At 55.9% G+C, this 22161-nt stretch overlaps 1 protein-coding gene across 4 annotated transcripts in view; it reads right to left on the bottom strand.

Moving 5' to 3' along the window:
• The window catches only part of LOC137352746 (pleckstrin homology-like domain family B member 3), a 61369-nt gene that overhangs the window by 27854 nt on the left and 11354 nt on the right, over positions 1–22161 (bottom strand). The window contains exons 2-9 of one of the 4 annotated variants that reach the window (XM_068018506.1): positions 21217–21530; positions 20398–20526; positions 18993–19130; positions 10670–10798; positions 8269–8424; positions 6155–6265; positions 4832–4921; positions 2271–2393 (exon numbers count right to left, since the gene is read on the bottom strand). In XM_068018506.1, coding sequence (XP_067874607.1) covers positions 2271–2393; positions 4832–4921; positions 6155–6265; positions 8269–8424; positions 10670–10798; positions 18993–19130; positions 20398–20526; positions 21217–21447 — 1107 coding nt within the window. In that variant the 5' untranslated portion in view covers positions 21448–21530. The remainder of the gene's footprint in view (positions 1–2270; positions 2394–4831; positions 4922–6154; positions 6266–8268; positions 8425–10669; positions 10799–18992; positions 19131–20397; positions 20527–21216; positions 21531–22161) is intronic. The other 3 variants (XM_068018507.1, XM_068018508.1, XM_068018509.1) reach the window with 3 other exon arrangements.

The following is a 22161-nucleotide window of genomic DNA, read 5'->3' as shown; positions in this document are numbered from 1 at the left end:
GGGACGGGGGAGATTTTAAAAAATCTATTCATGGGATGTGGGTGTCACTGGCCAGGCCAGCATTTATTGCCCATCCCTAATTGCCCTTGAGAAGGTGGTGGTGAGCTGCCTTCTTGAACCGCTGCAGTCCGTGTGGGGTAGGTACACCCACAGTGCTGTTAGGGAGGGAGTTCCAGGATTTTGACCCAGCGACAGTGAAGGAACGGTGATATAGTTCCAAGTCAGGATGGTGTGTGACTTGGAGGGGAACCTGCAGGTGGTGATGTTCCCATGCATCTGCTGCCCTTGTCCTTCTAGTTGGTAGAGGTTGAGGGTTAGGAAGGTGCTGTCTAAGGAGCCTTGGTGAGTTGCTGCAGTGCATCTTGTAGATGGTACACACTGCTGCCACTGTGCGTCGGTGGTGGAGGGAGTGAATGTTTGTAGATGGGGTGTCAATCAAGCGGGCTGCTTTGTCCTGGATGGTGTCGAGCTTCTTGAGTGTTGTTGGAGCTGCACCCATCCAGGCAAGTGGAGAGTATTCCATCACACTTCTGACTTCTGCCTTGTAGATGGTGGACAGGCTTTGGGTAGTCAGGAGGTGAGTTACTCACTGCAGGATTCCCAGCCTCTGACCTGCTCTTGTAGCCACTGTATTTATATGGCTACTCCAGTTCAGTTTCTGGTCAATGTTGATAGTGGGGGATTCAGCGATGGTAATGAGATGGTCATTGCCTGGCACTTGTGTGGCACGAATGTTACTTGCCACTTATCAGCCCAAGCCTGGATATTGTCCAGGTCTTGCTGCATTTCTACACGGACTGCTTCAGTATTTGAGGAGTCATGAATGGTGCTGAACATTGTGCAATCATCAGCGAACATCCCCACTTCTGACCTTATGATTGAAGGAAGGTCATTGATGAAGCAGCTGAAGATGGTTGGGCCTAGGACACTACCCTGGGGAACTCCTGCAGTGATGTCCTGGAGCTCAGATGATTGCCTTCCATCTGCCTTTGTGCTAGGTATGACTCCAGCCAGCGGAGGGTTTTCTCCCTGATTCTCATTGACCTCAGTTTTGCGAGGGCTCCTTGATGCCATAATCGGTCAAATGCTGCCTTGATATCAAGGACAGTCACTCTCACCTCACCTCTGGAGTTCAGCTCTTTTGTCCATGTTTGAGCCAAGGCTGTAATGAGGTCAGGAGCTGAATGGCCCTGGCAGAACCCAAACTGAGCATCACAGGTTATTACGAAGCAAGTGCTGCTTGATGGCACTGTTGATGACACCTTCCATCACTTTACTGATAATTGAGAGTAGGCTGATGGGGCGGTAATTGGCCGGGTTGGACTGGTCCTGCTTTTTGTTTACAGGACATACCTGGGTAATTTTCCACATTGCAGGGTAGATGCCAGTGTTGTAGCTGTACTGGAACAGCTTGGCTAGGGGTGTGGCAAGTTCTGGAGCACAGGTCTTCATTACTATTGCCGGAATATTGTCAGGGCCTGTAACCTTTGCAGTATCCAGTGCCTTCAGTCGTTTCTTGATATCACACGGAGTGAATCGAATTGGCTGAAGTCAGGCATCTGTGATGCTGGGGACTTCAGGAGGAGGCCGAGATGGATCATCAACTCGGCACTTCTGGCTGAAGATTGTTGCAAATGCTTCAGCCTTATCTTTCGCACTGATGTGCTGGGCTTCCCCATCATTGAGGATGGGGATATTTGTGGAGCCACCTCCTCCAGTTAGTTGTTTAATTGTCCACCACCATTCACGGCTGGATGTGGCAGAGAGGGGGAGAAAGAGAAGGAGAGGGGGATAGAAAGATAGAGAGAGAGATAGAGAGGGAGAGAGATGAGAGAGGCAGAGAGGGGGAGAGGGGTGAGAGAGAGAGGGGGAGAGGGGTGAGAGAGAGAGGGGGAGAGGGGTGAGAGAGAGAGGGGGAGAGGAGGAAGAGAGGGAGAGGGGTGAGAGAGAGAGGGGGAGAGGGGAGGGGGGAGAGGAGGAAGAGAGGGAGAGTGGGAGAGGGATGAGAGAGAGAGGGAGGGGGAGAGGGGTGAGAGAGGGAGAGAGGAAGAGGGAGGGGAAGTAAGGGGGAGAGGGAGATTGAGAGCGAGAACGTGAGAGGGGGAGAGAGGAGGAGGAGAGAGAGACAGAGGGAGAGAGGGAGAGTGCTGAGAGAGGGAGAGAGAGGGGGGGAGAAGGGGGAGAAGGAGAGGGAGGGGGAAAGGGAGAGAGGGATGAGCAGAGTAAAGAGGGCAGAGTGAGGGAGGGGGTTAAGAGGAGAAAACACCAACCTTCAGGAAGGTGTTGCTTGCTGAGATTCGGCTGGCAGACAGCACACAGGGTGTGGAGCCAGTCAGCTGTCTGTTCCCCTCTCCCACAATCACAGGCCTCGGCATCTTCACAAACAACAGCGGCTGAAAAAGGCAACAGGCATGAGATCAAAGTCTGCGTTTACCCCCTCACTCCACCCCCATCGCAGGGTAACAACAGCCCTCAGCTCACTGCTCACATAACCCCCGAGCCGCATCAGGAGATATTAGGGACCGGTGACCAAAAGCTCGGACAAAGAGGTCGGTTTTTTAAGGAGCGTCTTAAAGGAGGAGAGAGAGAGAGGGGCGGAGAGGTTTAGGGAGGGAATTCCAGAGCTTAGGGCCTCAGGCAGCTGAAGGCACGGCCACCAATGGTGGAGCGATGGGAATCGGGGGATGGGCGAGAGGACGGAATTGGAGGAGCGCAAAGATCTCGGAGGGTTGTAGGGGCTGGAGGAAGTTACAGAGATAGGGAGGGTTATAGGGTCTGGAGGAGGTTACAGAGATAGGGAGGGGTGTAGGGGCTGGAGGAGATTACAGAGATAGGGAGGGTTGTAGGGGCTGGAGGAGGTTACAGAAATAGGGAGGGTTGTCGGGGCTGGAGGAGGTTACAGAGATAGGGAGGGTTGTAGGGGCTGGAGGAGGTTACAGAGATAGGGAGGGTTGTAGGAGCTGGAGGAGGTTACAGAGATAGGGAGGATTGTCGGGGCTCGAGGAGGTTACAGAGATAGGGAGGGTTGTCGGGGCTCGAGGAGGTTACAGAGACAGGGAGGGTTGTAGGGGCTGGAGGAGGTTACAGAGATAGGGAGGGTTGTAGGGGCTGGAGGAGGTTACATAGATAGGGAGGGTTGTAGGGGCTGGAGAATGTTACAGGGATAGGGAGGGTTGTAGGGGCTGGTGGAGGTTACAGAGATAGGGAGGGTTGTAGGGGCTGGAGGAGGTTACAGAGATAGGGAGGGTTGTAGGGGCTGGAGGAGGTTAGAGATTGGGAGGGTTGTAGTGGCTGGAGGAGGTTACAGAGATAGGGAGGGTTGTAGGGGCTGGAGAAGGTTACAGAGACAGGGAGGGTTGTTGGGGCTGGTGGAGGTTACAGAGATAGGGAGGGTTGTAGGGGCTGGAGGAGGTTACAGAGATAGAGAGGGTTGTAGGGGCTGGAGGAGGTTACAGAGATAGGGAGGGATGTAGGGGTTGGAGGAGGTTACAGAGATAGGGAGGGATGTAGGGGTTGGAGGAGGTTACAGTGATAGAGAGGGTTGTAGGGGCTGGAGGAGGTTACAGAGATAGAGAGGGTTGTAGGGGCTGGAGGAGGTTACAGAGATAGGGAGGGATGTAGGGGTTGGAGGAGGTTACAGTGATAGGGAGGGATGTAGGGGTTGGAGGAGGTTACAGAGATAGGGAGGGATGTAGGGGTTGGAGGAGGTTACAGTGATAGGGAGGGATGTTGGGGTTGGAGGAGGTTGCAGTGACAGGGAGGGATGTAGGGGTTGTAGGAGGTTACAGTGATAGGGAGGGATGTAGGGGTTGGAGGAGGTTACAGAGATAGGGAGGGTTGTTGGGGCTGGAGGAGGTTACAGAGATAGGGAGGGCTGTCGGGGCTGGAGGAGGTTACAGAGATAGGGAGGGTTGTTGGGGCTGGAGGAGGTTACAGAGATAGGGAGGGTTGTAGGGACTGGAGGAGGTTACAGAGATAGGGAGGGATGTCGGGGCTGGAGGAGGTTACAGAGATAGGGAGGGTTGTTGGGGCTGGAGGAGGTTACAGAGATAGGGAGGGTTGTAGGGGCTGGAGGAGGTTACAGAGATAGGGAGGGCTGTCGGGGCTGGAGGAGGTTACAGAGATAGGGAGGGTTGTTGGGGCTGGAGGAGGTTACAGAGATAGGGAGGGTTGTAGGGACTGGAGGAGGTTACAGAGATAGGGAGGGATGTCGGGGCTGGAGGAGGTTACAGAGATAGGGAGGGTTGTTGGGGCTGGAGGAGGTTACAGAGATAGGGAGGGTTGTAGGGGCTGGAGGAGGTTACAGAGATAGGGAGGGCTGTCGGGGCTGGAGGAGGTTACAGAGATAGGGAGGGTTGTTGGGGCTGGAGGAGGTTACAGAGATAGGGAGGGTTGTTGGGGCTGGAGGAGGTTACAGAGATAGGGAGGGCTGTCGGGGCTGGAGGAGGTTACAGAGATAGGGAGGGTTGTTGGGGCTGGAGGAGGTTACAGAGATAGGGAGGGTTGTTGGGGCTGGAGGAGGTTACAGAGATAGGGAGGGCTGTCGGGGCTGGAGGAGGTTACAGAGATAGGGAGGGTTGTTGGGGCTGGAGGAGGTTACAGAGATAGGGAGGGCTGTCGGGGCTGGAGGAGGTTACAGAGATAGGGAGGGTTGTTGGGGCTGGAGGAGGTTACAGAGATAGGGAGGGTTGTCGGGGCCGGAGGAGGTTACAGAGATAGGGAGGGCTGTCGGGGCTGGAGGAGGTTACAGAGATAGGGAGGGAGTGAGGAGGCCATGGAGGGATTTGAAAACAAGGAGGTGAACCAGAGAGATGGGACACGTCCCCATTACCTGCTTCATCCTGTCCGCTCTGTCATAGAAGGTCCCGGAGCCACATTTCCTCAAATTTAACTTGTCCAAGTTCAAAACCATTGCATCGTCCTGGAGTGGAAAAATAACCCGATGATGGAGCAGCGAGGCAGAGAGGTTATTGTGACATTAAAAATAATCACCAGACCTAGTCAATCATCCATTCGTCCCCGCACAGAAAGAGGCCCTTCAGCCCTTCAAGAATGTGCTGTCACTGGGAACAGTTTCTCCTCATTTACTCCATCGAAACCCCCTCATGATTTTGAACGCCTCGATTAAATCTCCCCCTTAACCTTCTCTGCTCTAAGGAGAACAATCCCAGCTTCTCCCAGTCTCTCCACATTAACTGAAGTTCCTCATCCCTGGGACCGCTAGGACCCCTCCAGCAGCCCTTACCCCATCTGGGCGAATGCCGTTTGCGGAAGAGAATTTCCAAACTTCTCCCACCCTTTGTGTGTGGAAGTGTTTCCGAATTTCACTCCTGAAAATGTCTCGCTCTCATGTTTAGACTCGGCCCCCGAGTCTGAGACTCCCCGACCAGCGGGAATAATTTCTCTCCATCGACTCTATCAGTTCCCCACTTCATATCATCAAAATCTTCGATCAAATCACCCCTTAAACCTTCTAAATTCCTGGTAATACAACCCGAGTTTGTGGAATCTCCCCTCGTAATTTAACCCTTGGCAACTGCTCACCCATCACGTCCCTGACAATCCTGACCGATTCACGGTCACAATGATTCGCTGTGGGTTTTCTTTTTGGTCCAGACTTATTTCGATGGGTGTCCCGGGGTCTGGTGGGGGTGGGGGGGGGGGGGGGCGGGTTTATGCTGCTTGGAGGGAGTGGGAGCTGCGAGGAGGATGCAAAGAGGGGCTTCACGGGGAGTGGGGGGGGGGAACTTGGACAGGCTAAGTGAATGGGCAAGAACGCGGCAGGTGGAGTATGACACAATTAAGCGTGAGGTTATCCACTTTGGTAGAAACCACCACCCCCCACCCCACCCCCCACAGAAAGACGGAGTGTTTCTGAAGTGGGGAGAGGTTGGGAAGTGTTGCCGTCCGACGGGACCCGGGTGTCCTTGTTCAGGAGTCGCTCAAAGCCAATGTGCAGGTAGCGTTGAGGTTTGAAGATCAGCTAACTGAATGGTGGGGAAGGTTGGATGGGCTGAATGGACTCTTGTTATCTTCCTATGCTCTGTGAGTCTCAGTACCACACTGAGCGTCCATTGATCCCACTGATTTGTCGGGCTGGAGACTGGGGGGACTGGGGTCAGGGGGTCATGGTGGTGGGGTGGGGTCATCTCACCAAGCTGAAGGCCTTGAGTGCTTCCTTCCAACGCTCAGTCAGCTGCTGATTCTCACTCCGGGCCTGCTCCTTAATCTGCTGGATCTGTTCCTGCAGTCTTTCCACTCTCTTCTGAAAGACAAGGAATCCATTCGCATTTACTGAGAGGATTCTAAACTCCCCCTCTCCGTTTCCCCCAAAGTGCATGGTGCAAAGGTCACATCCCAAGCCCCCGCCTCCCTGCACCACAACCCCGCCCCCACCCATTGTCCAGCTCCCAAAACCCCCTTCTCCACCGCTGAGGGAGTGCTGCACTGTCGGAGGGTCAGCACTGAGTGAGTGCCGCACTGTCGGAGGGTCAGCACTGAGTGAGTGCTGCACTGTCGGAGGGTCAGTACTGAGTGAGTGCTGCACTGTCGGAGGGTCAGCACTGAGTGAGTGCTGCACTGTCGGAGGGTCAGTACTGAGTGAGTGCTGCACTGTCGGAGGGTCAGTACTGAGTGAGTGCTGCACTGGCGGAGGGTCAGTACTGAGGGAGTGCTGCACTGTCGGAGGGTCAGTACTGAGGGAGTGCTGCACTGTCGGAGGGTCAGTACTGAGGGAGGGCTGCACTGTCGGAGGCTCAGTATTGAGGGAGTGCTGCACTGTCGGAGGGTCAGTACTGAGGGAGTGCTGCACTGTCGGAGGGTCAGTACTGAGGGAGTGCCGCACTGTCGGAGGGTCAGTACTGAGGGAGTGCCGCACTGTTGGAGGGTCAGTACTGAGGGAGTGCCGCACTGTCGGAGGGTCAGTACTGAGAGAGTGCCGCACTGTCGGAGGGTCAGTACTGAGGGAGTGCCGCACTGTTGGAGGGTCAGTACTGAGGGAGTGCCACACTGTCGGAGGCTCAGTATTGAGGGAGTGCTGCACTGTCGGAGGGTCAGTACTGAGGGAGTGCCGCACTGTTGGAGGGTCAGTACTGAGGGAGTGCCGCACTGTCGGAGGCTCAGTATTGAGGGAGTGCTGCACTGTCGGAGGGTCAGTACTGAGGGAGCGCCGCACTGTCGGAGGGTCAGTACTGAGGGAGTGCCGCACTGTTGGAGGGTCAGTACTGAGGGAGTGCCGCACTGTCGGAGGCTCAGTACTGAGGGAGTGCCGCACTGTTGGAGGGTCAGTACTGAGGGAGTGCCGCACTGTCGGAGGCTCAGTATTGAGGGAGTGCTGCACTGTCGGAGGGTCAGTACTGAGGGAGCGCCGCACTGTCGGAGGGTCAGTACTGAGGGAGTGCCGCACTGTCGGAGGGTCAGTACTGAGGGAGTGCTGCACTCTATCCGTCGAATGTGCCATCTTTCAGTTGGGACGTTACTCGGAGGCCTCGACTGTCCCTTCACCTATGAACTAACGAGCAGGTATGTCCCTCGACTGTACCTCCTTCATCTAACAACTGATCACAGACTCACACAGCACAGGAGGAGTCCATTCGGCCCATCGTCCCTGTGCTGGCTCTTTTAAAGATCGATCCAATTAGTCCCCACTGTCCCCCCCCCTGCTCTTTCCCCCATCGTCCTGCAAATGTTTCCCCTTCCAGTATTTCCCCAATTCCCCCTTTTGAAAGTTACTATTGAATCTGCTTCCACCGCCCTTTCAGGCAGCGCGTTCCAGATCACAACAACTCACTGCGTCAAAAAAATTCTCCTCATCTCCCCCCTCTGGTTCTTTTACCCATGATCCTCAATCTGTGTCCCTCTGGTTACCGACCCTCCTGCCACCGGGAACAGTTTCTCCTCATTTACTCCATCAAAAACCCCCTCATGTTTTTGAACGCCTCGATTAAATCTCCCCCTTAACCTTCTCTGCTCTAAGGAGAACAATCCCAGCTTCTCCCAGTCTCTCCACATTCACTGAAGTCCCTCATCCCTGGGAACATTCCGGTAAATCTCCCCCCGCACCCTCTCCAAGGACTCGACATCCTTCCTAAAGTGTGTGGTGACCGGAATTGGACACAATTCTCCAGCTGGGGACCAACCAGTGATTTATAAAAGGTTTAGCCTAAGTTCCTTTCTTTTGTACCCTCTGCATCTATTACTAAAGCCCAGGATGTCAGACACCTCGAGTGAAAAGTCTGATCAACTTCTCCAAAGCGTTCTGTTAAATACCTTCCTGTCAGCCTCTCGTTGCCTGGACACTGACACTTCCTGCTTCAGCAGTGTAGTCTGTGTCTCCCGCTCCTCGTCCAGACTGCTCTGCCTCTCCAGAGACTGAAACTCCAGGTCCTCAAAGGTCTTCTGTGCAATGTCCACTGCCTCAGCCTCCTGCAGCGATAGAGCACAGCCACCAAAGGGTTAACCCTTCCAGCTATCCAAATCAATCGCATTGTTAAACTTGTACAGAACCTCAGTTAGACCACACTCGGAGCACTGTGCACAGTTCCGGTCTCCATATACCTTGGTTAGACCACACTCGGAGCACTGTGCACAGTTCCAGTCTCCATATACCTTGGTTAGACCACACTCGGAGCACTGTGCACAGTTCCAGTCTCCATATACCTCGGTTAGACCACACTCGGAGCACTGTGCACAGTTCCAGTCTCCATATACCTCGGTTAGACCACACTCGGAGCACTGTGCACAGTTCCAGTCTCCATATACCTCGGTTAGACCACACTCGGAGCACTGTGCACAGTTCCAGTCTCCATATACCTTGGTTAGACCACACTCGGAGCACTGTGCACAGTTCCGGTCTCCATATACCTTGGTTAGACCACACTCAGAGCACTGTGCACAGTTCCAGTCTCCATATACCTTGGTTAGACCACACTCGGAGCACTGTGCACAGTTCCAGTCTCCATATACCTCGGTTAGACCACACTCGGAGCACTGTGCACAGTTCCAGTCTCCATATACCTCGGTTAGACCACACTCGGAGCACTGTGCACAGTTCCAGTCTCCATATACCTTGGTTAGACCACACTCGGAGCACTGTGCACAGTTCCGGTCTCCATATACCTTGGTTAGACCACACTCAGAGCACTGTGCACAGTTCCAGTCTCCATATACCTTGGTTAGACCACACTCGGAGCACTGTGCACAGTTCCAGTCTCCATATACCTCGGTTAGACCACACTCGGAGCACTGTGCACAGTTCCAGTCTCCATACACCTCGGTTAGACCACACTCGGAGCACTGTGCACAGTTCCAGTCTCCATATACCTCGGTTAGACCACAGTTGGAGCACTGTGCACAGTTCCAATCTCCCTATATCTTGGTTAGACCACACTTGGAGCACTGTGCACAGTTCCAGTCTCCATATACCTTGGTTAGACCACACTCGGAGCACTGTGCACAGTTCCAGTCTCCATATACCTCGGTTAGACCACACTCGGAGCACTGTGCACAGTTCCAGTCTCCATACACCTCGGTTAGACCACACTCGGAGCACTGTGCACAGTTCCAGTCTCCATATACCTCGGTTAGACCACAGTTGGAGCACTGTGCACAGTTCCAATCTCCCTATATCTTGGTTAGACCACACTTGGAGCACTGTGCACAGTTCCAGTCTCCATATACCTTGGTTAGACCACACTTGGAGCACTGTGCACAGTTCCAGTCTCCATACACCTCGGTTAGACCACACTCGGAGCACTGTGCACAGTTCCAATCTCCCTATATCTTGGTTAGACCACACTTGGAGCACTGTGCACAGTTCCAGTCTCCATATACCTTGGTTAGACCACACTTGGAGCACTGTGCACAGTTCCGATCTCCACATACCTCGGTTAGACCACACTTGGAGCACTGTGCACAGTTCCGGTCTCCACATACCTCGGTTAGACCACACTTGGAGCACTGTGCACAGTTCCAGTCTCCATATACCTTGGTTAGACCACACTTGGAGCACTGTGCACAGTTCCGGTCTCCACATACCTCGGTTAGACCACACTTGGAGCACTGTGCACAGTTCCGGTCTCCATATCCCTCGGTTAGACCACACTCGGAGCACTGTGCACAGTTCCAATCTCCATATCCCTCGGTTAGACCACACTTGGAGCACTGTGCACAGTTCCGGTCTCCATATCCCTCGGTTAGACCACACTTGGAGCACTGTGCACAGTTCCGGTCTCCATATCCCTCGGTTAGACCACACTTGGAGCACTGTGCACAGTTCCAGTCTCCATATCCCTCGGTTAGACCACACTCGGAGCACTGTGCACAGTTCCAGTCTCCATATCCCTCGGTTAGACCACACTCGGAGCACTGTGCACAGTTCCAGTCTCCATATACCTTGGTTAGACCACACTTGGAGCACTGTGATAGGTGCATTTAAGGGGAAGCTGGATAAACACACGAGGGAGAAAGGAATAGAAGGATATGGTGATGGGGTGAGATGGAGAGGGGGAGTGGGGAGGAGGCTCGTGTGGAGCAGAAACACCAGCACGGAGCAGATGGGCCGAATGGCCTGTTTCTGTGCTGTCGGTGCTGTTTAATTTGTAAGATTAGATGTGATAATTCTACCTGATATGTGGGGATGGAAATGGTTTTCAAACTGAAATGTGCTCACCTCCTGCAGCCTCTCCCTCAGCAGCTGCTTGGCGGATTCCGGCTGAGCCTCAAACCACCGTCTTGATGCCGCAAGACGTTCCCGAGCCTCCTCCAGTTTCCTCCTCTCCTTTTCCACCTTCGTCTTTTCCTGCAGCGTGTGTCAAGGTGCGGAAATAAACAAGTGGAGAAAATAAAGACTGAACTTTCACCTCCACGCCACCGTGCTGGCCAATCAGCTGCTTCTTTAACCCCTAACACCTCCCATCCACCCCGCCCCCCCCCCCGAGGCTAAAGGTTAAAGTTCACCCAGGCCTGCGAAAGGACATGAGGACCGCAGACCCCCATCTCCGCCCCCACTCACACTAAATAACATCCGACTTTATGGACGCTGAGCTTCTGTTCGAGAAATCTCTCCTCAGACCCCAATCTGGAGTCACTGTGTTCTGTCCTGGACCCCGCAACTCAGGAAGGATATACTGTCCCTGGAGGCGGGGTGCAGTCCCAATTCACCAGAATGACCCCGGGGCCGAAAGGGTTAAATTACGAGGACCGATTGCACAGACTGGGCTTGTCTTCCCTCGAGTGTAAAATATTAAGGGGGTGATCGAATTGAGGGGTTTAAGATGATTAAAGGTTTCGATCGGGTCGATAGAGAGAAACTATATCCTCTGGTGGGGGAGGGGGGAGTCCAGAACAAGGGGGCAGAACCTTAAAATCAGAGCCAGGCCGTTCAGGGGGTGATGTCAGGAAGCACTTCTTCACACAAAGGGGAGTGGGAATCTGGAACTCTCTCCCCCAACAAGCTGTCGAGGCTGGAGGAGGGAGGTGGAAATTGGAAATTTCAAACTGAGATTGATGGATTTTTGTCAGGGAAGGCGATTAAGGGTTACAGAACCAAGGTGGGGAGATGGAGTTAAGATACAGAGCAGTCGTAATCTCACTGAATGGCAGGACAGACTCGAAGGGCTGAATGGCCTCCTCCTGTTCCTGTGTAACAGGCTCGAGAGGGGCTGAATGGGCCTCCTCCTGTTCCTGTGTAACAGGCTGGAGAGGGGCTGAATGGGCCTCCTCCTGTTCCTGTGTAACAGGCTCGAGAGAGAGAGGGGCTGAATGGGCCTCCTCCTGTTCCTGTGTAACAGGCTCGAGAGGGGCTGAATGGGCCTCCTCCTGTTCCTGTGTAACAGGATCGAGAGGGGCTGAATGGGCCTCCTCCTGTTCCTGTGTAACAGGCTCGAGAGGGGCTGAATGGGCCTCCTCCTGTTCCTGTGTAACAGGCTCGAGAGGGGCTGAATGGGTCTCCTCCTGATCCTGTGTAACAGGCTCGAGAGGGGCTGAATGGGCCTCCTGATCCTGTGTAACAGGCTCGAGAGGGGCTGAATGGGTCTCCTCCTGTTCCTGTGTAACAGGCTCGAGAGGGGCTGACTGGACCTCCTCCTGTTCCTGTGTAACAGGCTCGAGAGGGGCTGAATGGACCTCCTCCTGTTCCTGTGTAACAGGCTCGAGAGGGGCTGAATGGGCCTCCTCCTGTTCCTGTGTAACAGGCTCGAGAGGGGGCTGAATGGGCCTCCTCCTGTTCCTGTGCAACAGGCTCGAGGGGGGCTGAATGGACCTCCTCCTGTTCCTGTGTAACAGGCTCGAGAGGGCTGAATGGGCCTCCTCCTGTTCCTGTGTAACAGGCTCGAGAGGGGCTGAATGGGTCTCCTCCTGTTCCTGTGTAACAGGCTCGAGAGAGGGGCTGAATGGGCCTCCTCCTGTTCCTGTGTAACAGGATCGAGAGGGGCTGAATGGCCTACTCCTATTAAGCAGGAACAGATATCATGCGGCAGTAAGGCAACAGGCAGACTATTTTAAGAGTGTCCAAATGCTGTTGCGTCCATCTTTAAAAGGAGAAGGGCAAGTTAAAAGAGGAGCAATTTAAACAAAGACAGCCAATAAAATTCCCCCCATTGCCTGGAGCCTATTTTGTGATCGCAATACCTGGCGCCAACACCAGATGGCAGCTCTGCAGTACCTCTGAACACCACCAGATAGCGGAGGAAGACCACAGACTGGAGGCTGGGTACAAACACACAGAGACAGTGAAGGAGGACAGGCTGTGAGTGCAGGCAAGGGTTGCAGGAATATGCAAAGCCACTTCCTGATGGAGCGCTGACAGGAATTGCTGTCAAAGATCGTCCAGCAAAAGGGCAAAAACACACTGTCCGCTGGCAGAAATATTGAAAATGGGAAACATTTTCAACAGAACACAAGGTCAGAGTGAAACTCCCTCTACACTGTCCCATCAAACACTCCCAGGACAGGTACAGCACGGGGATTGGCTGGTCAATTTGGAGCACTTCCTGCCAGCAATCAGGGGGAGCAGCTGCACCTGTGTTGCAGCAACTGCAGAGTGCAGAGAGGAAACTGGAGAAAGGTGAATACAGAGTGGAGAGTGGAGACTGCAGCAACTGGGGAGAGAGACTGGAGAAAGGTGAATACAGAGTGGAGAGTGGAGACTGCAGCAACTGGGGAGAGAGACTGGAGAAAGGTGAATACAGAGTGGAGGGAAACCATCAAGGAAGGCTGCAATTGTTCTGGAGAGGTGGGTGTCAGGGCACCTGAAAGACTCTTAAGTTTGAACTGTTTGGGGGAGGGAGAAGAGGCCGGAAGACTCAGGGGTGGGGCAGCCAAATCCAGTAGGGGCCCCTGTATTTGTATTGGTGTTTGCACACAGGGAGCTCCCTCCCCACCCCAACTGCCTGCTCGGGACAGCTGGAGTTGCCCGGGTGAAGACTGTCTTGTTAAAATCAGAAGAGGAGAGTACCGGGCGGCTCCAGCCCTCCCGGGCGAAGAAGCCTCCCCCAACTGGAAGACAACAAACAAGTTTGGACTAATTGTTATAAAGGTGCTCCAACTGGCAGTTGGAACAAACATCCTTTTCAGCCTTTCTCTCCCTTCCTCAACTCAGTCGCCTCAGTCACCTATCCTCCCCTTTTCCTTTACCATCCTACCCCATCCTCCTCTACTCCCACTCCACTTTGTTTAAAGTTTGCTTTTTTGTAAATTGTGTAAATTTGTTTTGTTTCTTGGGGGTGGACGTAGCTCTTAGACCCCATGGCAAGCCCCTCTTCGCCGGTGGCGGGGCCTTCCCGTTCATATGCTGCTGCGGCTGCTGCAGCTGCACCTGTTGCCCCGTCACCGTTTGCTTTATTAACATCGAAGCATGGGGTCAAGAGCTACGTCCACCCGAACATGACCATAGAGGCATGCGTGAAAGCAATGGCCGAGGTTGTCGGCCCTTCGGCCATTGTTGCAGCCTCTAAAATGTACGGGAAGGCAGTGTTTTTCCTGAAGACCGAGCGGGCGGTGTCCCTGGCTCTGAGCAAGGGGCTCACCGTGGGCGGGACCTTTCTGCCAGTGGACCCCCTGGAGGCCACTGCGCAAAGGCTCATTCTATCCAATGTCCCACCCTTCATCCCTGGTGAGCTCCTCCTTCCCCACCTGCACCATCTGGGGGAGGTAAAGACGGGGAACACCCCAGTCCCGCTCGGTCTTCGGGAGAACAGCCTCCGACACGTGTACTCCTTCCGCCGCCAGTTATTCATGCGGCTGGCGCGGGAGGAGGTGACAGAGGGCCACTTTAATGTCGAGTTCCAGGGGACGGCCTACCGCGTCTTCTGGACCTTGGACGGGGTGCGGTGCCATGTCTGTAAGGGGGTGGGGCATGTTCGGAAGAACTGCCCCAACCTCCCGGCTGCCAACTCCAACTCGGCGGCCCAGGGTGGCGACGCTGCACCTCCTCCCACCCCCCACCTACACCACCACCAGATACCATTCAGTCGGTACCGGAGGCTGTGGTTTTCACGGCCTCCGGCAGAGAGTGGGGTGACCGTCCAACTGGAAGGAAGGCACGGAGGAGAAATAAACATCGTGTGTAGTGGATGTGTCGGCCGCTGGCGGTGACGACCCGGAGCAGAATGGGGATTCGGTGTGGGGCATGGAGGATGACCTTGATTCCATCGCCAGTGAGGTGGTGGAGTCCCTCGTGCCTCCCACCGAATCTCCCCTTATCCCCACGGCGGAACTCCGGGATTTCCTCGCGGCTTGCAGGGGTTGCCGCAATAAAGTTCAGCTGGCCCTCGACCGTTGGTCGAATCTGGCGCTGATCATCCAGTCCGTCCGTGCTGCCCTGAAGATAACGGGCAAGCGCGCGGGCGTGAAACTGGTTGAGAGGCGCCGTTTTAATGTGTTCCTCAATGGGTTGCTGGGGGAGTGGAGGGCCAGGTGCCCTTCCACTCCCTCCTCACAGTGAGGTGTTTGTGACGGGTTTTAAGTACCTTTGACATGAAGATAACCATAGCCAGCCTCAACATCAACGGCAGCAGGGGGTCTCACCGCAGATTTCACAATCTCTCAGTCCTTAGGAAGGGAGATACGCGGTGAGCTTTCTGCAGGAAACCCACACCGTTCCGGGAGACGAAGCCACCTGGCTCCTGGAGTGGCAGGGTGGGGTCTACATGAGTCACCTCACCCCTATTTCTAGTGGGGTGGCTATCTTGTTGGCCCCGACTTTTCAGCCGGAGATCTTGGGGGTCAAGGAGCTAGTGCCGGGCCGCTTGCTCCACCTTGCCGTTCGCCTGGGTAGCGTGCCGCTCCACTTTGTGAACGTGTACGCGCCCAGGCCCGGCGCGTTGCAAGCGCGCTTCTTTGAGGAAGTGTCCGCTCTCTTGAGCTCCATCGATAGCAGCGAGTGCATCATCCTCGGGGGGGGGATTTTAACTGCACCCTCGAGGTGGGGGATCGCTCCGGTCCCCAGCGCGGCCAAGCGTCGGTGGAGAAGTTGAGGGGACTGATCAGCTCCCTTAACTTGGTGGACGTCTGGCGGAATCTCCATCCCGACTTCAGCGCCTTCATGTGGAGGTCTGGAGGAGGGGGGTCACGAATCGACCGCCTCTATATTTCGCAGGCGTACGTCTCCCGCGTCTCGGCGGCCTCCATGCGGCTGGTGCCGTGCTCGGACCACCGCCTGGTGTGGGCGGAGTTCACTCCGCTCCGCACGCGGGCGGGGTCCGCGTACTGGCACTTTAACAACCGGCTGCTGGAGGACGAGCGATTTCGGGACTCGTTCTGTCGATTCTGGGCCGACTGGAGAAGGAAGCAGGGGGACTTCCCCTCCTTGAGGCTATGGTGGGATGTGGGCAAGACTCACATCCGCGTCTTCTGTCAGGAGTACGCGAAGGGGTCGACCAAGAGGCGGGAAGCTTTGAGAGGGAGGTGCTCGACTTGGAGTCCCGCCTCGGTCATGCCGTCGTGGACCCGGCCCTGTGGCAGGCGTACAAAGCGAAGAAGGGCGCGCTGAGGGACCTGCAGCTCATAGGGTCCCGAGGCGCGTACGTGAGGTCACGGATCCAGATCCTGGAAGATTTGGACCGGGCCTCACCCTTCTTCTACTCGCTGGAAAAATGGCGGGGGGTCCGTAAGCAGCTCGTCGAGCTGCTGGCCGACGACGGATCCTCCATCATGGATCCGGAGGGAATGGGCCTCCTGGTCCGTACTTATTACAGTGCGTTGTTCTCTCCGGATCCGTCCAGCGAGGATGCGCGCAGAGTTTTGTGGGAGGGCCTGCCGCAGGTCAGCCCGGAGGGCGCCGAAGGATTGGAGGCTCCGCTCACGTTGGCGGAGCTGACTGGCGCCCTCCACCAGCTCTCGAGGGGCAAATCCCCAGGGCTGGATGGGTTGACCGTGGAGTTCCTCAGGGCGTTCTGGGACGTCCTGGGAGACGATTACGCGCGGGTCCTGGGGGAAAGCCTGGCGACCGGGGAGATGCCCCTCTCGTGGCACAGGGCGGTCATCGTCCTGCTGCCGAAGAGGGGCGATCTCCGCCTGCTTAAAAACTGGCGTCCGGTCTCCCTCCTCAGCACGGATTATAAGATCTTTGCCCAGGCTATGTCTACCCGCCTGGGCTCCGTGCTGGCCCACATGATCCACCCCGACCAGTCCTACACGGTCCCGGGCCGGTCCATCCAGGACAACATCCACCTGGTCCGGGACCTGATCCATCTTTCCCAGAGGACAGGTCAGTCGGTCGCCTTTCTCTCCCTCGATCAGGAGAAGGCGTTCGACAGGGTGGATCACGATTATCTTTTCGGGACTCTGCGCGCTTTCGGACTCGGGCCGCATTTCGTGGCCCGGGTCCGACTTTTATACGCCGCCGCAGAGTGTCTAGTCAAAGTTAACGGGTCTTTGACGGCGCCCCTTCGCTTTGGCAGAGGAGTGCGTCAGGGGTGCCCCATGTCCGGCCAATTGTATACCATCTGCGTGGAGCCCTTCCTGTGCCTGCTTCGCAGGAGGTTGACGGGATTGGCTCTGCGCGAGCCGGCCATGCGGGTCGTCCTCTCGGCTTACGCCGACGACGTGCTCCTCGCAATCACAGATCCCGTTGACTTGCGGAGGATGCGCGACTGCCAGCAGACCTTTTCTGCCGCGTCCTCCGCGAGGATCAATTGGGAGAAATGTTCCGGACTCCTGGTTGGTCAGTGGCGGGTGGACTCCCTGCCGGAGGAGATGACACCTTTTGCGTGGAGCACCACGCACCTCCTCTATCTGGGAGTCCACCTTAGCCCCGCTGAGGAAGCCTGGCCGGCAAACTGGCAGGAGTTGGAGGCGAAAGTCACCGCTCGGCTGGGGCGCTGGACAGGACTGCTCCGAGTGCTTTCCTACAGAGGCCAAGCGTTGGTCATAAACCAACTGGTGGCCTCCATGCTGTGGTACCGGTTGGTCACTTTGGCCCCGCCCCCTGTATTTGCCACCAAGATCCAGAAAAAACTCGTCGATTTCTTCTGGGGCAAGAGGAAACACTGGGTCTCTGCCGCGGTCCTGAGTCTCCCGATCGAGGAGGGCGGTCAGTCGCTGGTGTGCGTCCGCACCCAGGCTGCGACTGTCCGCCTTCGGACCCTGCAGAGATACCTGTACGTCGAGCGTCCTCCCAGATGGTGTGCGCTGGCAACGTATTTTTTCCGCCAGTGTCACTGCCTTCAAGACGACACACTGCTCCCGGTGGAGTCTGTTAGCCGCGCCTCTCTGAGGGAGTTGCCTGTCTTTTACCGGGATCTATTCCGAGTCTGGAACATGGTCGCCTCCGAGTAGCCGAAACCCCCGGGACGCCCCTCACTGCGGGTGGCGAGGGGGCTCGGGAGTGCGGGGCGATCCCGGCCGAGCTGACTCCCGCTCGGCCGGAACTGCTCATCGGACCCAGGCCCCGAAACCCTCCTCGGGAGCCGGTCCCGCACAACCCGAGCCGCCTCTCGGAAATGCCCTCCGTGCCATTCCAATCGGCGCGGAGGGGTTTCCTGTACGGGCTGCTCCTGCACACTCTCCACTTCCTCGCCCTCGTCAGCCGGCCGGACACGCCCTGGCGGTCCGCGTTGCCATCTGGCGGCGAGGGGAAACCCTGATGGAGGTCTCTCTACGCGGGAGTCTTCCCCCTTTACATCGGGGACCTGGGATGGAGGGTGCTGCACAGAGCAGTCCCGTGCAATAGGCTTTTAAGTAGGTTCACGGACTCCCAGGCCGCCTGTACTTTCTGCGGCCTGGACGAATCCGTGTTCCATGTTTATACGGAGTGTGCGAGGTTGCAGCCCCTCTTTGAGTATCTGAAGGGGCTGCTCCTCAAATTCTGGCTGCACTTCAGTCCCACGCTCCTGATTTTTGGGCACCCGGTGCGGAGGGGCTTGGGCCGGGAGGAGGATCTCCTCGTCGGTCTGCTCCTGGGCCTGGCCAAGCTGGCAATTCACAGGTCCAGGTTGCGGGCCGTCGGGGGGTCCGTCCTCCCCGATTGCCTGCCCCTCTTCCGCGGTTACGTTCGCGCCCGGGTGTCCCTGGAAAAGGAGCATGTGGTGTCCGCCGGTACGCTTGAGGCCTTCCGCGACCGGTGGGCACCGCAGGGACTGGAGTGCATTGTCGACGCCGAGAATGGCATTTTAATTTGAGTTTTTTGTTTATTTCTATTTTTAATAAAGTTATTTTAAAAATATAAGTGTGTATATAAAGGGGGCCTGAGGAATAAAGGCCCCCTCGACATAAAAATATAAAAGGGGGCCTGAGGAATAAAGGCCACCTAAAAAAAAACAGGTTAGATACAGAGGGCTGAATGTCCAGGCACTGTTGGGGGCGGGAACAGAGGTGGACGAGGCTTGAAAAGAAAACGGGGGTTAGAACGGAAAAAAGAAAAAAAGGAAAAAAAGTTTTAAAAAACGGGAGTTAGATACAGTCCCTTAATCTCCCAGGAAACTGCAAAGACTTTTGAAAGAGAGAGGAAAGAAATGAGGGAAAGGCCGAACCCCCAACTTTCTGAACTCTCCTACCTTGTCCTTTTTGGCCTGGTGGGTCTGGCCCAAGGTTGTGATGCGGCTACAAAGCTCCTCTGTGATGTGAAGCTGTTCCTTTTGTTCCTGTCGCTCAACGTTGAGTTCACCCTGGACCAGAGCAAGTTCCATCTCCATCTGATGGGGCACGGGTGGTCAGAATGAGCTTGAGGTGCAACTCAGCAAAGGCTCAACAATAAACCCCAGCACAAGCATCGACTGCCTCTCACCCCACCGGGGTTCCTGTCCCTGTCCCTGTCCCACGAGCAGCATGATGGAACTCTCAGTCAGGTCAAGGCTAGGTGTTCTAGTCTAGTACTGAGGGAGTGCTGCACTGTTGGAGGGTCAGTACTGAGGGAGTGCTGCACTGTCGGAGGGTCAGTACTGAGGGAGTGCTGCACTGTCGGAGGGTCAGTACCGAGGGAGTGCTGCACTGTCGGAGGTTCAGTACTGAGGCAGTGCTGCACTGCCGGAGGGTCAGTACTGAGGGAGTGCTGCACTGCCGGAGGGTCAGTACTGAGGGAGTGCTGCACTGTCGGAGGGTCAGTACTGAGGGAGTGCTGCACTGCCGGAGGGTTAGTACTGAGGGAGTGCTGCACTGTCGGAGGGTCAGTACTGAGGGAGTGCTGCACTGCCGGAGGGTCAGTACTGAGGGAGTGCTGCACTGTCGGAGGGTCAGTACTGAGGGAGTGCTGCACTGTCGGAGGGTCAGTACTGAGGGAGTGCTGCACTGTCGGAGGGTCTGTACTGAGGGAGTGCTGCACTGTCGGAGGGGCTGTACTGAGGGAGTGCTGCACTGTCGGAGGGTCAGTACTGAGGGAGTGCTGCACTGTCGGAGGGTCAGTACTGAGGGAGTGCTGCACTGTCGGAGGGTCAGTACTGAGGGAGTGCTGCACTGTCGGAGGGTCTGTACTGAGGGAGTGCTGCACTGTTGGAGGTGCCGTCTTTCAGATGAGACATTAAACCGAGGCCCCCGTCTGCCCTCTCTGGTGGGTGTAACAGTTCCCTGGGGACAATATTTATCCCTCAACCAACATCAATTTCTTGAAGTGCAGTCGCCTATTGTAATGGAGGAAACAAGTGCACAGCAAGATCACACAAAGGTTGCTGGTACGAAGGGTGGATTGAGGTCAGTTACACATCAGTCATGATCTCACTGAGTCGCGGGACAGGCCCGAGGGGCTGAATGGCCTCCCCTTGTTCCTACGTTACTGGGCACCCCCTTAAAGTGGAACGGCGCCCTTGTCTAGACGAGGCAATGTCTCACAGGCAGGACGGCATCAAGAACTGGCCGGGTATAAATTCCCCAACTTGTGCCCCGTCTGCCGGCACAGGGACAGAGTGGGCTCAAATCTCACCCCCCACTCCGCCGCCCTGCACTCCCCCCGCCCCCCGCGGCTGTTACCTCCTGCTCCAGCTCCTCCTTCTGCTGTTCCAGGTCCGTCAGACGCTGACTCACCGCCGTGATCCGTGTCGCTGTCTGGAAACGCTCGCCCGCTGTCCGGCTGGCGACTGGCCCCGAGACGGGCGGGTCCTTCAATAGACGAGACGGGCAGGTCAGGCCACGTCTGAACGGTCAGAGTGCAAATTCAACCCGAAGTTCACCCGTTTACAACATTTAATCTGTGCCCACACTTCAACTGCATTACCATCGCTGAATCCCCCTCCATCAACATCCTGGGGGTTACCATTGACCAGAAACTGAACTGGAGTAACCATATAAATACCGTGGCTACAAGAGCAGGTCAGAGGCTGGGAATCCTGCGGTGAGTAACTCACCTCCTGACTCCCCCAAAGCCTGTCCACCATCCACAAGGCACAAGTCAGGAGTGTGATGGAATACTCTCCACTTGCCTGGATGGGTGCAGCTCCAACAACACTGAAGAAGCTCAACACCATCCAGGACAAAGCAGCCCGCTTGATTGACACCCCATCCACAAACATTCACTCCCTCCACCACCGACGTACAGTGGCAGCAGTGTGTACCATCTACAAGATGCACTGCAGCAACGCACCAAGGCTCCTGAGACAGCATCTTCCAAACCCGCGACCTCTACCAACTAGAAGGACAAGGGCAGCAAATACATGGGAACACCACCACCTGCAAGTTCCCCTCCAAGTCACACACCATCCTGACTTGGAACTATATCACCGTTCCTGCACTGTCGCTGGGTCACAATCCTGGAACGCTCTCCAGACAGATAGACAGACGGATTACCGTTACCTGATGGACTGGGTCTTGGATCCCGTCTGGGTGGCAGACGCCGCCTCCGTTCTGGGTGCTGTCGGAGACGCCCTGCACCGCCTCCCAGATCTCATTGTCCGCCCTCCGCCCTGAAACACGTGCGACGGATCTCCTGTCGGAGGAGGGAGGCCGTCGGGGTCCCGTCCCTCCCGAGAGCCCCTCCTCCTCAGGATCGGAGTCGGCCGCCAATGCCACGGCCAGGTCAATCATGCTGGCGGCTGGAGGTCGTCAACCCTGACCTCTGACCTCTCCTTCGCCAGCTGGGTTACAGACTTCACTCCATTGGGGGAAACCTGCCGACACAACACAAGGGGTGGCCGTTACAAAGCCCGATCCCAGGAAGCTGCCACCACAACTGCATTTCTATAGCACCAGCCCGGGGGGTCCCGAAGCAAGTCTCAGCAAATCAAGCTTTTTTTTTTTGAGGTTGTAATGCAGGAAACACAACAGCCTATTTGTGCACAGCAAGATCCCACAATCAGCAATGTGATAATGACCCGGATCATCTGTGTTTTTTATTGATGTTGGTTGAGGGATAAATATTGTCCCCAGGACACCGGGGAGAACTCCCCCCCCCCCCCCCCGCTCTTCTTCCAAATAGTGGCCGTGGGATCTTTTATACCCACCTGAGAGGGCAGGCGGGGGCCTCGGTTTAATGTCTCATCTGAAAGACGGCACCTCCGACAGTGCAGCACTCCCTCAGTACTGACCCTCCGACAGTGCGGCACTCCCTCAGTACTGACCCTCCGACAGTGCGGCACTCCCTCAGTACTGACCCTCCGACAGTGCGGCACTCCCTCAGTACTGACCCTCCGACAGTGCGGCACTCCCTCAGTACTGACCCTCCGACAGTGCGGCACTCCCTCAGTACTGACCCTCCGACAGTGCGGCACTCCCTCAGTACTGATCCTCCGACAGTGCGGC

This window comes from Heterodontus francisci, chromosome 39 (genome assembly GCF_036365525.1).
Source record: "Heterodontus francisci isolate sHetFra1 chromosome 39, sHetFra1.hap1, whole genome shotgun sequence".
Lineage (NCBI taxonomy): Eukaryota > Metazoa > Chordata > Chondrichthyes > Heterodontiformes > Heterodontidae > Heterodontus > Heterodontus francisci.
This window is presented reverse-complemented; position numbering and strand designations above follow the sequence as displayed.